Source organism: Ovis aries, chromosome 18, assembly GCF_016772045.2.
Source record: "Ovis aries strain OAR_USU_Benz2616 breed Rambouillet chromosome 18, ARS-UI_Ramb_v3.0, whole genome shotgun sequence".
Classification (NCBI taxonomy): domain Eukaryota; kingdom Metazoa; phylum Chordata; class Mammalia; order Artiodactyla; family Bovidae; genus Ovis; species Ovis aries.
The window spans coordinates 25,480,260-25,495,012 of record NC_056071.1 but is presented as its reverse complement, the minus strand read 5'-3'; the positions used below and the strand labels follow the sequence as shown (position 1 = coordinate 25,495,012).

The following is a 14,753-nucleotide window of genomic DNA, read 5'->3' as shown; positions in this document are numbered from 1 at the left end:
TCTCACAGTTTTATTTTTATTTTTGGTCACTGCTCATGGCTTGTGTCCCAGCCAGTGGCTATGCTCCCGGTGCCAGACCCCCTGGTAGCACCCATATTTCAGGAGCAGAGCTCCTCCTGGAACAGGCACAGCCTGTTGACCTGCTGGAGGAGCCCAAATGACACACACGGGCCCCATCCGTGGACAATGTAAAATTGTCCAACATTTCACACCTGAAGCAAATATGGAGAAGCTGACAACCCCAGAGCTCCCACCACCCAGCTCAGCTCCTAAATACATGCTGTGTTGAAGGTACCTGTGAAAGCCCTTGGGCCCTTCTAAGCCACCTGAGCCTGCCCTCCCCTCGTCCTCTGGATTCCAGGATATGGGTACCAATGCTGATGCTAGAGGAGCAGGGTCATGGCTTCAGGTGCTCTCCAGATTTCACAAGCTGGCCGCTACAGCAGTCTTCCAGTTTGCAGCTCGCCTTCTTTGTGCAGCAGTGTTTTCGGATATCATAAGGTTAATGTCCTCGATTCTGCATTGGTCACAGCACAGATGCGCAGACAGCCAGTGGACGTGTCCCTCCTTATGTGGATGCACGAGGGGGCCTTTGGGTGTGTCCAAATTTTGCTCTCCTGGAAGGCACTGCTATGAAAGCTGGTGGACATCTCCTGGTGGTGGAGTAGGTGCTCCCAAGTTAGCTTGGGCAAGTTTTTAGCCACACAAAACTGCTATTGAAATATTTTTAATTATGGTTTTAATTGGAGGATAATTGCTTTATAATATCCTATTAGTTTCTGCCATACATCAACACGAATCAGCCATCGGTATTTATATGTCTTTCATTCTAAACATCAGTTCAGTTCAGTTCAGTCGCTCAGTCGTGTCAGACTCTTTGAGACCCCATGAATCGCAGCACACCAGGCCTCCCTGTCCATCACCAACTCCCGGAGTCTATCCAAACCCATGTCCATCGAGTCAGTGATGCCATCCAGCCATCTCATCCTCTGGCATCCCCTTCTCCTCCTGCCCCCAATCCCTCCCAGCATCAGAGTCTTTTCCAATGAGTCAACTCTTCACATGAGGTGGCCAAAGTACTGGAGTTTCAGCTTCAACATCAGTCCTTCCAATGAACACCCAGGACTGATCTCCTTTAGGATGGACTGGTTGGATCTCCTTGCAGTCAAAGGGACTCCCAAGAGTCTTCTCCAACACCACAGTTCAAAAGCATCAATTCTTTGGCACTCAGCTTTCTTCACCATCCAACTCTCACATTCATACATGACCACAAGAAAAACCATAGCCTTGACTAGACGGACCTTAGTCGGCTAAGTAATGTCTCTGCTTTGGAATATGCTATCTAGGTTGGTCATAACTTTTCTTCCAAGGAGTAAGCGTCTTTTAATTTCATGGCTGCAATCACCATCTGCAGTGATTTTGGAGCCCCCAAAAATAAAGTCTGACACCATTTCCACTGTTTCTCCATCTATTTGCCATGAAGTGATGGGACTGGATGCCATGATCTTAGTTTTCTGAATGTTGAGCTTAAGTCAACTTTTTCACTCTCCTCTTTCACTTTCATCAAGAGGCTTTTTAGTTCCTCTTCACTTTCTGCCATAAGGGTGGTGTCACCTGCATATCTGAGGTTATTGATATTTCTCCTGGCAATCTTGATTCCAGCTTGTGCTTCTTCCAGCCCAGCGTTTCTCATGATGTACTCTGCATGTAAGCTAAATAAGCAGGGTGACAATATACATCCTTGACATACTCCTTTTCCTATTTGGAACCAGTCTGTTGTTCCATGTCCAGTTCTAACTGTTGCTTCCTGACTTGCATATAGGTTTCTCAAGAGACAGGTCAGATGGCCTGGTATGCCCATCTCTTTCAGAATTTTCCACAGTTTCTTGTGATCCACACAGTCAAAGGTTTTGGCAGTCAATAAAGCAGCAATAGATGTTTTTCTGGAACTCTCTTGCTTATTTGATGATCCAGCAGATGTTCGCAATTTGATCTCTGGTTCCTTTGCCTTTTCTAAAACCAGCTTGAACATCTGGAAGTTCATAGTTCACGTATTGCTGAAGCCTGGTTTGGAGAATTTTGAGCATTACTTTACTAGCATGTGAGATAAGTGCAATTGTGTAGTAGTTTGAGCCTTCTTTGGCATTGCCTTTCTTTGGGATTGGAATGAAAACTGACCTTTTCCAGTCCTGTGGCCACTGCTGAGTTTTCCAAATTTGCTGGCATATTGAGTGCAGCACTTTCACAGCATCATCTTTCAGGATTTGAAATAGCTCAACTGGAATTCCATCACCTCCACTAGCTTTGTTTGTAGTGATGCTTTCTAAGGCCCTCTTGACTTCACATTCCAGGATGTCTGGCTCCAGGTGAGTGATCACACCATCGTGATTATCTGGGTTGTGAAGATCTTTTTTGTACAGTTCTTCTGTGTATTCTTGCCACCTCTTCTTAATATCTTCTGCTTCTGTTAGGTCCATACCATTTCTATCCTTTATTGAGCCAATCTTTGCATGAAATGTTCCCTTGGTATCTCTAATTTTCTTGAAGAAAAGAAAATTTTCTGACAGAATATGGTCCACTGGAGAAGGGAATGGCAAACCACTTCAGTATTCTTGCCTTGAGAACCGCATGAACAGTGTGAAAAGGCAAAAGATAGGACACTGAAAGATGAACTCCCCAGGTTGGTAGCCCAATATACTACTAGAGATCAGTGGAGAAATAACTCCAGAAAGAATGAAGGGCTGGAGCCAAAGCAAAAACAATACCCAGTTGTGGATGTGACTGGTGATAGAAGCAAGGTCCGATGCTATAAAGAGCAGTATTGCATAGGAACCTGGAATGTTAGGTCCATGAATCAAGGCAAATTGGAAGTGGTCAAACAAGATGGCAAGAGTGAACTTCGACATTCTAGGAATCAGCGAACTAAGATGGACTGGAATGGGTGAATTTAACAAAGATGACCATTATATCTACTACTGTAGGCTGGAATCCCTTAGAAGAAATGGAGTAGCCCTCATGGTCAACAAAAGAGTCTGAAATGCAGTACTGGATGCAATCTCAAAAATGACAGAATGATCTCTGTTTGTTTCCAAGGCAAACCATTCAATATCATGGTAATCCAAGCCTATGCCCCAACCAGTAACACTGAAGAAGCTGAAGTTGAACTGTTCTATGAAGACCTACAAGACCTTTTAGAACTAACACATAAAAAAAGATGTCCTTTTCATTATAGGGGACTGGAATGCAAAAGTAGGTAGTCAGGAAACACCTGGAATAACAGGCAAATTTGGCCTTGGAACATAGAATGAAGCAGGACAAAGGGTAATAGAGTTTTGCCAAGAGAATGCACTGGTCATAGCAAACACCCTCTTCCAACACAAGAGAAGACTCTACACATGGACATCACCAAATGGTCAACACTGAAATCAGATTGATTATATTCTTTGCAGCCAAAGAGGGAGAAGGTCTATACAGTCAGCAAAAACAAGAAAGGGAGCTGACTGTGGCTCAGATCATGAACTCCTTATTGCCAAATTCAGACTTAAATTGAAGAAAGTAGGGAAAACCACTAGACCATTCAGGTAGGACCTAAATCAAATCCCTTATGATTATACAGTGGAAGTGAGAAATAGATTTAAGGGACTAGATCTGATAGACAGAGTGCCTGGTGAACTATGGACGGAGGTTCATGACGTTGTACAGGAGACAGGGATTAAGACCATCCCCATGGAAAAGAAATTCAAAAAAGCAAAATGGCTGTCTGAGGAGGCCTTACAAACAGCTGTGAAAAGAAGAGAAAGGAAAAGCAAAGGAGAAAAGGAAAGATATTTCCATCTGAATGCAGAGTTCCGGAGAATAGCAAGGAGATAAGAAAGCCATCCTCAGTGATCAATGCAAAGAAATAGAGGAAAACAACAGAATTGGAAAGACTAGAGATCTCTCCAAACATTATACCTGAGTAGTTTCGAAATTTAGAGAATTAGCCAAATAAGTAAGCAAAAGTAACCTATGCTTTCCACTAAAGATAGCAAATGCTTGAGCTTTTTCTTTTACAAGTTTTTTTTTTCTGTGATTATAAATATTTAATCACAATTACATAGCTATAAAAAACATTAAAAAAAAATAAAATGTGGGTACTTCCCTGATGGTCCAAGAGCTAAGACTCTACTTTCACTGTTGGGGTCTAGGTTCAGTCTCTGGTTGGGGAACTAAGATCCCACAAGCTACATGGCATGGCCAAAAAGAAAAATGCGATTATACGTTGCATGTTGCTTTATAACCTGCCTTTTGACTTAATAATATAGTGGATATGGAACCTACTGGATGTTACATGGTTTGTTTAACTACCCCTATTCCTATTTATGCTATTTAAAACGTTTTGGTAATTTTAACAAATAACTTTTTAAATTATTTAACATTTGCTGCATTCATAAGAGTATGTGTAGTAGAAGGGGCTTTCCTGGCAGTCCAGTGGTTAAGAATCTGCCCACCAAGCAGGGGATATCAGCGTGATCCCTAGTCCGGGAAGATCCCACACATCTTGGAACAACTAAGCCTGTGCACCACAACTACTGAGCCTGTGCTCTAGATCCCATCCTCCACAAGAGAAGAGAAGAGGAGCCACGGCAATGAGAAGCCTGAGCACCACTGCTGGAGAGTAGCTCCTGCTCACCACAACTAGAGAAAGCCCGTGTAGCAGTGAAGATTTATCACAGCCAAAAAAAAACAAAAAAGGAATATATATATATATATATATAATGGAAGTTTCGACCCCCCCACCCCAGCGAGATCTCATCTCTGACACTTGCTGGGTGTGCCTCCCTACCCCGTGTCCCCCGCCACAGAGGATTTGGGGTGTGTGCTTCCACTGCAGTCAAAGTGGAACACTAGCAGCTGTGTTCCCAAATGGAAAGTTCACAGAAGAAATCCCCCAGACCGTGGCTTGGAGAGAGTGGCTATTACATACAGTGGACTATTACTCAGCCATAAAAAATGATTAAATAATGCCATTTGCAGCATCATGGATGGACCTAGAGACTGTCATCAAATGTTAAGTCAGACAGAGAAAGACAAATATATGCTATCATTCGTATGTGGACTCTTAAAAAGTAGATCAAATGAACTTATTTATAAAATAGAATTAGAGTCACAGATGTAAAAAACAAACATGGTTATTAAAGGGGGGAGGGATAAATTAGGAGATTGGGATTGACATATATATAGTACTATCCATAAGATGGGGCTTCCCAGGTGGTTCAGCAGGTAAATATGCCTGCCAATGCAGAAGATGCAGGACACTCGGGTTCGATCCCTGGGTCAGGAAGATCCCCTGGAATACGAAATGACAACCCACTTCACTCTTCTTGCCTGGAGAATTCCATGGACAGAAGACCCCGGAGGGCTACAGTCCATGGGGTTGCAGAGTCAGACACGACTGAAGACTCATGCATTATATATAAAACAGATAACCAACAAGGACACACTGCATAGCACAGGGAACTATACTCAATACTTTGTAATGACCTATATGGAAAAGAATCTAAAACAGAGTGGATATATGTATATGTATAACTGAATCACTTTGCTGTATAGCAGAAACTAACAACATTGTAAAATAACCATACATCAATAAAAAATTAATAAAAAGGAAAGAAAGGAAGAGCAGGAGACAGACAGAGAGGGGAGTAGCTTATATCTATCAGGGCCAGAGTTTGATACTCATTTTCCCAGAGCAATAATGGATCACCAAGCGGCAGCCCTTGTGTGGCTGGTGTGTGTGCTGATGACTCTTCCTGGGAGGTCCAAGGAGAAGCCTATTGACTGTGTAAACCATATTGATAATTATTGCTGGTACTCACGCAGGACGCCTGTGGAATTCACAGATAGCTCGTTGCCACGTTGTATTAATAGGTGTCGGGAATGGAAGACACCCTGAAGGGGGCAGGGGTAAAGGACTCACCTCAGGGGCCACTCACCCCTGTGGAGCTGCGTTCCTAAATGAGGGTGACCACGATGTTAAACTACAATGGTCCCCATGCTTCTCAGTCAACACCTGCTGTTCTCGGGGCCACTACTGCAGGATCTCTGACCCTGGCTGTCACCAGGTCAATATGCTTTCCTCCTGGAAGGTCCTAGGAGTGGTGCTAATGGCAGAAAGTTCCCCAGAGGACAGAAGAGGCTTGACTGGGGAGCTGCTTGAGCCACTCATGTGCCTGGAATAAGTTGCACAGTCTAGCCTGCATCTCAAGGCCCTCTGCCTTGAGCCCAGCTCAGCAAAGGCCAGTCTACATCCCATCAGGATTGCCAAGGCCACGAGGAGATAGTTTTGGATTTTCTCCGAAATACAGTGTCCTCATTTTGCCTCCCGGTCAGGCTCCCCTGCAGAATCCAGATCCCTATCTGGCAGTCCTGGCAGGCTCTGCCTGTGCTGGGAACCCCTCCCCCCGACAGTGGGCCACTGGCAGGCCAGTGCTAGGAGATGGAAATGCTTGGCCAGCCTCTGTCCTCCCAGTCAACACTCCCTCCACCAGACACATCCCCCACCCCCAACCCACTCAAAGACAGCTCTCTGGTCAACTCCCTGCACCAGAGACCCGCTGCAGGCCAGGCTGTCCAGGCTGTATCCCCTCAGTATTTGGTTGGCTAAGATGGGTCTGTCCCAGTCTGGAGTGGCACATGCTGGTGGCTCCGCTGCGGTCACATTCTCGTTGACATCCTGTTAGCCTGCTGGTGCTAGAATTCTCACTCTTGGTAACCAAGTCATTTTCCCAGTGCACACCTATATGCACTTTCCCCACACCCTCAGCACTGCACCTGACTGCCTTCAGTTTGAGCTTTTTACCTGATAAAAATGCAGAGGGAGCGGGACCCGGTGCTGAGGCCCCATCTGTACAGCCCCTTTCCCCATGGTTGATGTGCTGTGTTTGTGGACACAGGCTAGTACATTTGCTTTTCAAGCAACTGGGAAAACCTATTGGTTCCCCCCCCCACCACCCCCCCGCCTTCTTCACCACTGGAGACCTCTTGAGGGTCTCCAGGGATCCCAGGTTCCTGAGACGGGGGCTATCTGAATGCCAGGCCCTGCTTGGAAAGGACCGATGTCACAACCTATGGCTGCTTTTTTCCCATCGATATTTTTGAAGCTTTCAGGCTCTTAGCACACGATTGTGTATGGAAGTGGCTCCATCTTGCTTGCTGCTGTCTAGGGAGTTGTGAGCAACCAGGAACTATCTCTGTAAGGCACAACCACAGTTGTCTAGGGAACATGTTCCTTCCCACCGAGACTGGGCTCCAGAAAGACTTGTTTGAAAATGCACGCATGTTTTCCTGACAGTTCAGTGTATGCAGGGGGCTTCCCTCCCCACCCCTCCTCCTCCTTTATGACACAGAAAACAAGCTCTCATCAGGAAATGCCTGGAGAGTGTGGATGGAGCTTTAGGAAAAGGCATCTTTGGTCACCTGCAAGGCCTTCCTTTGTTATTGCTACTTTACGTTTGTTCACAGTTTGCATGTAGCCTATGGAGAACAAGAGGTTATCACGGAAAAACCCGTTCTGCGTCTGCACCTGGTGGGCTGTGACCGTGGGTTGGAAGCACCAACTGCAGTCCAGGACCCTCCCCCACCCCTGCCTGGCACAGACCAGGCCTGCTGCAGGGAGCAGCTGGTCAGTTCATGACCGAAAATTCAAGTGGGCTCTGGCATCAACTGGACATCAGGGCTTCCCTGATAGCTCAGTTAGTAAATAATTCGTCTACAATGCAGGAGACCCTGGTTCAATTCCTGGGTCAGGAAGATCCGCTGGAGAAGGGATAGGCTCCCCCCTCCAGTACACTGGCATGGAAAATTCCATGGGGTCACCAAGAGTCGGACATGACTAAGCAACTTTCACTGGCATCAACAGACATCACCCTGCACCCCATATTCTGGGATCCCTGTCCCTGTCCCCATGGTCCTAGGTTGGCTCCCTCGGTGTACTTCAGGGTTGGCTTCCAGGCTGAACTAGGGGCTGAGCTGGCTGCATACAGAGCATTTTCTGGAACAAGCACTGCACCCTGCACAGGAACCTGCCTTCTCAGAGCTCCTGGGGACTGGATTGGTAAGGCTGAGCTTTCTGGGGTGTGGGGAAAGTGATGAGCCAAGGGCATCAGGGTAGTGGGCCACCAGAACAATCTGTGCTTGTTGTTCAGTCACTCAGTCATGTCTGACTCTTTGTGACGCCATGGATTGCAGCACACCAGGCTTCCCTGTCCTTGACCATCTCCCAGAGTTTGCTCAAATTAATGTCCATTGAGTTGGTGATGCCATCCAACCATCTCATCCTCTGTTGCCCTCTTCTCCTCTTGGCTTCAATCTTTCCCAGCGTTAGAGTCTTTTCCAATGAGTTGGCTCTTCGCATCAGGTAGCCAAAGTACTCGTCCCCTGCAAAGCCTTCTCCCTCTCCCCCATGTAAGGCCTGCCAGTTCTGAGCTGGTGTCTACCCCTTGGGCCAGTTATATCCAACTTCTTAAACTGGGCCATTTCAGTTCCCTCCCCTTCCAGGGCCTCGCCCATCAGAGAAGCAGTTCTGGCAAATAATGAATCATAAATTTTATTTCAAAATGTAAACGTCACTAAACATGCATACACGTTAAAACAATAAAATTTACAGTTTCGTTAATTTTTTTTTCTTTTTGCATAGGACATCATTACAATATAGAATCTATGCCTTACAAAATACATACAAAGTTTTATCCGAGCAAGCCAAGGCCAGATTGGGAACTGTACAACTGTAATACTTCACTGTAGTGATCCGGGAAAGACGAGACGTGGCCTTCGGAAGCATGGTGTGGTGCTGGTTAAAAAAACAAAACCAAACAAAACCAAAAGTTCCTACAGAAAAGTGTGCTCGATGGAAATGGTCTTGGACCCTTGGAGTCTACCATGGGGTTTGGCAAACAATCCCAGAGAAGCTCCATCAATGGCTTTGGGAAGAGGAGGGGCCGTCTGTGAAGTCTAGGGTGGCTGAGACCCCTAGTGCACCCAGCACACAGAGATTCCCGGGCGGATTCCTGGCCTGTGGGAGCCATAACGGCCCTGCCCCCAACAATGCACAGCTGCTAAGCTACCCTCCAGCCCTCACGGTCCTCGGTGCTTGGCACAGGGACTCTCCAAGGTGAGCCTCCTGCCCACAGGCCCAGAGACAGGCACCCTGACCCAGGAATGGACCCTGGGAGGTGGCCCCCTGCTCCAGGGATGGCAAGATGGCCTGGGACAGGCGGTCCTGGGCTGAGTAGGGGAGACAGCCTTCACCCAGACCTCTGGTTGCCTGGCAGGCATTCGGCTTGGTTTCCAAACAAATATGTGCAGCAGCCTGTCATCATATCACCAGGAAGACATCCTGGAGCCCTGGGAGAAGGCTGTTCTTGCACCCCTCCCCCACCCCCCATGTCTCCTGTGTCCCCCACAGGGAATGCAAGGTGTTCAGGGCAGGGGAAGCAATTTGCTCTCATCTGTCCCTCATAAAAGTAGTAAGGTTTTAAAGCTGCACGAGAAGGGGAGAGGCTGGGCGGGGCCAGGGGGCACACTGCAAGCCCCATATGGCAAGAAGGGTTCAGTAGAAACCAAGCACAGCCCTGGGCTCCTGCCTCCCACCACATCCAACTCTTCTAACTGATGAGACAGAGTAGCGGGCAGGAGGAAGGTCTTCTCCCTGAACTGTGTTCAGGCATTTATCAGTAGTAAGCTGGACGGTGCATCTGAGTTCTGATACAATTCTCTGGAATGTGTCTGGGACAAACCTTTGAAGCTCAAGTCTTGGAGTCAGGATAATCAGTTACAGGACCTGGCTTTCCCCAGGGCAATCCTGAATTCAAGAAAAGTCTCGGCCCATACCCTTGGTTTTAGCTTTGGAAGATATACGGTCACCAGAATTGAATGTGGGATCTTTGGACAGCAAAGATATGGGTGACCTGCAGAGCATTTCTTACAGGCTGCAGTGTGACCAACCCATCAATCTTCAAACCCTTCAGCACTGAGTCTTTGAATGACTTTGTAAAAGGGTTAAGAAAATTAAAAAGAAGAGAAAGTGACAGCTGTTGGGGAAAAAAATATCAGGTAGCCTTGTAAACACAGCCGAAACCAAGAGCTGAGCATCAAGGGGATGCTATTGCTCAGGTCATGCTTCCCTGCTGGGTGGTCCTTCGCTTGCTGAACTCAAGGAGTTGAGTCCCTTGGGGTGCTCTGACCCTGCAGCCACCTTAGTCCTGCTTCTGGCAAGAAAAGCGGCCTGATCTTCTGGGGACAGTGGGCTGGGGGGCAGGAGACTTGAATGGAGACCCTGCTTCTGCCACACTTCACTTGGACCCCAGAAAGCCACCAGCCTTGTCCGTATGTCCCAACAAACAGGCTGGGGGCCACTGGTGGCCTGCTGTCTGTCCCTGCCTCTAAGTTGCCTCCCACCCTGCCACCCCGGTCTAAGCTGTGACCAAGAGCGTGGGGAGATCTGGGGACCCCAGTGCTGCTGCTGAAGTGTGCACCTGGAGGCCGCACCCTGGCGAATCCTGCACCTGCCTGGATGCCTAGCCTCAGAGTAAAGGGGTCGCCCTGCACCTCAAGTGCGGTGCATGGGCTGCAGCAGGGTGCAAGGCAGACACCTGCAGGATCACATTCCCATCAAGGGCACCACTACCCATCCCCACACAGCACCCCATGGCCTACTGTGGAAGGGGCTCATCTTTCTTCATGGCTATAGTACAGGGTAGGCATTTGGGGTGCTGACAACCCTAATATGGCTGATACTGAGGGCTTCCTTGTTTGGGACAAGGGCCAAACACCAGCCCCCAGGTTGAGCCCAAGGTCACTTGTAGGCCTTCTTGGAGGGGAACCTCGGGAAACCTTCATTTTGAGATCTCTGCCCCCTTGGCCTACAAGAGTCAGCACACAAAGGTTGGAGTTTTCACTACTGTTTTCTAGGAGTTGTCACACTGAAGCCAGTAAGCATGGCCATAAACCAGAAAAACGAAACACCCTGAAACAGACCTGGGCCGGGAAGACATTCTACTTCTTAGAAAAAAAATGCAGGCTGTTCAGCAGGGTCCTCCACCCACCCCTACCACGGTGCAACCACTTCCCACGGGGGTCTGAGGGAAGGAGGCCCCGCACTCCCTCCTTCCACACGTGATGATGAGATGCTAGCAAAAGCCCAACTGAACCTAGCCTGAGATGCATGGATTTTCCCCACCCTTCAAGTGAGATGAATTTTAGCCTCAGATGAGCCAGTATGGCCTGCTGGCTGGAGCTCCAGGCCAAGTGCTCCAAGTGCCAGCCAGTTCTCTCCAGATGCCCGAAGGCAGAGAAGCAGCAGCCCGTGTCCTGAGCCAGGCCCACTTTGGAAGGTCCGCACCCTGCCATTAGACCAAAACTGCTTTGGGAACGAGGACACACTCATCTGCCAAAAATAGCCCGTGCCTGCATATTTCTGTTTTAAGGCAATGTTACCCTTCCATCTAGCAGACGGAACAGCCCTGGGTCACTTAGAGGAAAAATTAAATTAAGTGCTCTCTTTGGGAACAGCAAACGCCCACTTTCCCTCCCTCCCCCCCCCCCTCCCCCCTCCAAAACAAACCAGCTCTTCTTTTATTCCAAGATGACTGGGTTTAGAGTCCTTTCCCCTCTTCCTATGTGCAGAGAGACGTGGGCTCTGAAACCCTCTTTCCTCGGCAATGCCACAGCCAGGTCGCGAGAAGACACCAGGCTCCCGCAGGGCACGTGGCCCCCCTCCCTGACTTTGGGGACCGCGTGGGCAGTGAGCGCACCAAAGAACTTTGGAATAAAATTCCTGAACCTGGAATGTGAGTTCCTGAGACATGAAATGTATTCGGAGTGTGGCTTTCTCGGCCCCACACAGAAACGGCTTTGGGAGGGACCTCCAAGGGCCCTGCCGGCCTCACTTGGGGACTGGGCGTGAAAAGCTCTCACCCCTGGTGCTCAGGGCACTGCTCTGTTCAGGTGTCCAGCACATTCTGTTCTCTGTCCTGGACCAAATGCGAGCAGGGCTGTCACCCAGCCCCAACAGAGGCCAGGGTGGGGCCTCACCCCCATGCCGCTTCTGCCCGACTCCCATGCACAGCAAGAGCGATACACCTGCCCACCTCGTACCTGCCATGCTCTCAGAAGCCCCTATCACACCACTGGCTGACCCCAGCTGACATAGCAGAGTTAGAAATGGGCACCTGGAGTGCAGAGGACGGCAGTTGCTAAAGACATGGGGCGCCCATGTACTCTGGAGCCGCCCAGGGCCCATGAGCACCAGCTGGGGCTGGGTCTCCGGGGCTCCTCCATGCTGTACCCCTCATTGTGATCGGGTGGGGGCAGAAGCAAGATGGCCACAACCAAGGCACTCTGGGCTCAGGGAAGCCCTGCTACGGCCCTCTGAGGTCCCAAGGGTCATTCCTCCTCATTGAAATGAACAGAGGTCTCTGCAAGATACCCCAAGTCCTTCCCAAACCCACACTCCTGCCCCAACACACACACACATACACACACACACATACACACACTATCCTGGGGACTTGTATTTACAGGCCCTGACACCCTGGAGGAAGGCCAGGGAGGTGCCTGGGCGGGGGCTGCCCCAGCCCTCCACAGGGGAGCATGATGGAGCCTGCCTGACCCACCTGCCCGGGTCGGGGCTCCCAGAGAGATGTCCCCAGCTCTCTGCTCGGGAAGGCTGGCAATGGGGACCCTATACCCCAGTGCCCCAAGGCTGGGGGAGGGCTGGGGCCTCCCAGGTGGGAGGGGGAGACCAGGGAGGGAGGAGTCCAGGGGACACAGCTCACGGAGAAGGTGAGTGTTCACTGAGTCTCAGCTGGGGACACGGTGGGTCTGAAAAAAAGTACTTCCCACAATTTCTGTCCGGTGCTCCCCAGGGAGGAAAGAGAATGTATGTTCTCCGACTGCCTTTCCCATAGCGTCCGCCTCGCTACCCCCCAAAGTTCCAAGTCACAATGTTCCGGTCTCTTGCTACCGAACAGTCTCCGTGGAGTGCTACGCAAGGCCACCACAGGCCACACGCACAGAGCCCCGCTTTACCCACCGTGTCAAACAAAGGCGTCTCACGAGCAGGGTCAGTCGGGAAAAATGTAGGAACTGGATGCACTGGTGACACCTTTGGACATCCTTGTAGGAGGCCAGTCAGAGGACGTGGTATAATAGTGGAAGGTCCTGGCACCTTCTGCGGGGACACAGCATCACAAAGCCGTGTGGACATCAGACGGTGCATCGGTCTGCCCAACCCAGGATTGCATCTCTGCTTCCAGCGCTTGAGAGGGACCTGGGCAGGGTCCCCGAGGTGAGAACTGCTCCCCTTGCCCATCACGGCTTGAGGTGTCCCTTGGAGACCTCTGCATTCTTAGCCCACTGCCGCTGGGGCAAGCCTGAGGCTGGGCAGGGGGCAGGAAGAGGGAGTCGTGGGCCCTGCTCAGGGGTCTGCCCTGAAAGCACAAGGCTGGTGACCACTGCTCCATCTGCCGCCCGTGGGGAGCTCCACCTGCACTGCTCCGCCCCCAGTGTGTGCCCACACCTTAAAGGAAACTCCAGAGTGGAAATCTATGTACAGAATAAGGCGGCAGGAAGGGGGCGTCCTCACTGACCTCATGGAACATGTCCATCCCTGAGAAAGTCGGGGGGGGGGGCGGGCTCAACACCGCTGAATCTCACCTGCGTGGGTATGTCTCTTGTGCAATTGTGGATGGTGTTTTTTGGAATTTTTTTCATTCTGGGTTTTTTTTTTTTACAAATTTGACACCTGAGGTGAAGAAAATTGTTTTTTTTTTCTTGTTGTTGTTGTCGTCGACTTCATAAAGTTCTCTTTTTTTCCCTCTCTTCTTATTACAAAAGGAAAAGACACGGAATCACGAGAAGTGAGAGCATCTGCTCATGGCTGTGGTAAGGAGGCGGGGCCTCAGGGCGTGGCCTGGTGGGGGCGTGGCTTGCCACGGGCCCCGCCCCGCACGCAAGCGCTCAGGGCGAGCTGGCTGGGCTGATGGTGGGGCTGCTGGCGTCCGAGCGGCTGTAGTCGCTAAGCGAGCCGGTTCGCGAGCCCCCGCCGCGCCGCTGCAGCATCCCCGGGTGGAAGTTGGCGTGGCGGCGCGCATGCTTGGTCAGGTGGTCGCTGCGCATGAAGCGCTTGTCGCAGATGGGGCAGCTGAACTTCTTTTCCCCTGTGTGTGTGCGGTAGTGCCGCGCCAGCTCGTCGGAGCGCGCGAACTTCTTGTTGCAGTCCTGCCAGCTGCAGGCGAAGGGGCGCTCTCCTGCGGGCGAGAGGGCTTAGGGTCAGTCTCAGCGCACACCCTAGGTTGCTCCGCCCTCCCTGCGCCCCTTCCTTGGCGCCCCATCTCCGCCAACCTCCATGTGGGCGCCAGCACCCTCCTGTCCCGTCCCATCTGCTTCCATCCGACCCCTCCCGGGAGTAAATGACAGGATCCCAGGTGCTGCGGCCCCCTCAAGTGCGTGCTACCCAGCAGCCTGTGTTGGGTCAGCTGTGCCTGAGCGGCGGGAAGCACAGGCTGGTCCCTGGGCTCTAAGAATGGGAGCTGGGATCGGGGAAGGCTCCGGGAGAGCTCGCAAGCCAGCAAGTTTGGCCACATCACCCTGACCCCAAAGATCACCCTAACCCCACGGAAGCCCTAACTCCAGAGCCTCAAATCCTGCAGGATCTGCAGACAGTTTGCCGACCTCAGCACCCAGCCATTCAGACCCTCTGCAATCTCATCTGT

At 50.5% G+C, this 14,753-nt stretch overlaps 1 protein-coding gene across 1 annotated transcript in view; it reads right to left on the bottom strand.

Moving 5' to 3' along the window:
* Positions 1-8,571: 8,571 nt before the first annotated feature.
* Positions 8,572-14,753, bottom strand: part of KLF13 (KLF transcription factor 13) — a 43,031-nt gene continuing 36,849 nt past the window's right edge. The window contains exon 2 of the mRNA XM_004018077.4: positions 8,572-14,288. Within this exon, the coding sequence (XP_004018126.2) occupies positions 13,999-14,288 (290 nt within the window). The 3' untranslated portion in view covers positions 8,572-13,998. The remainder of the gene's footprint in view (positions 14,289-14,753) is intronic.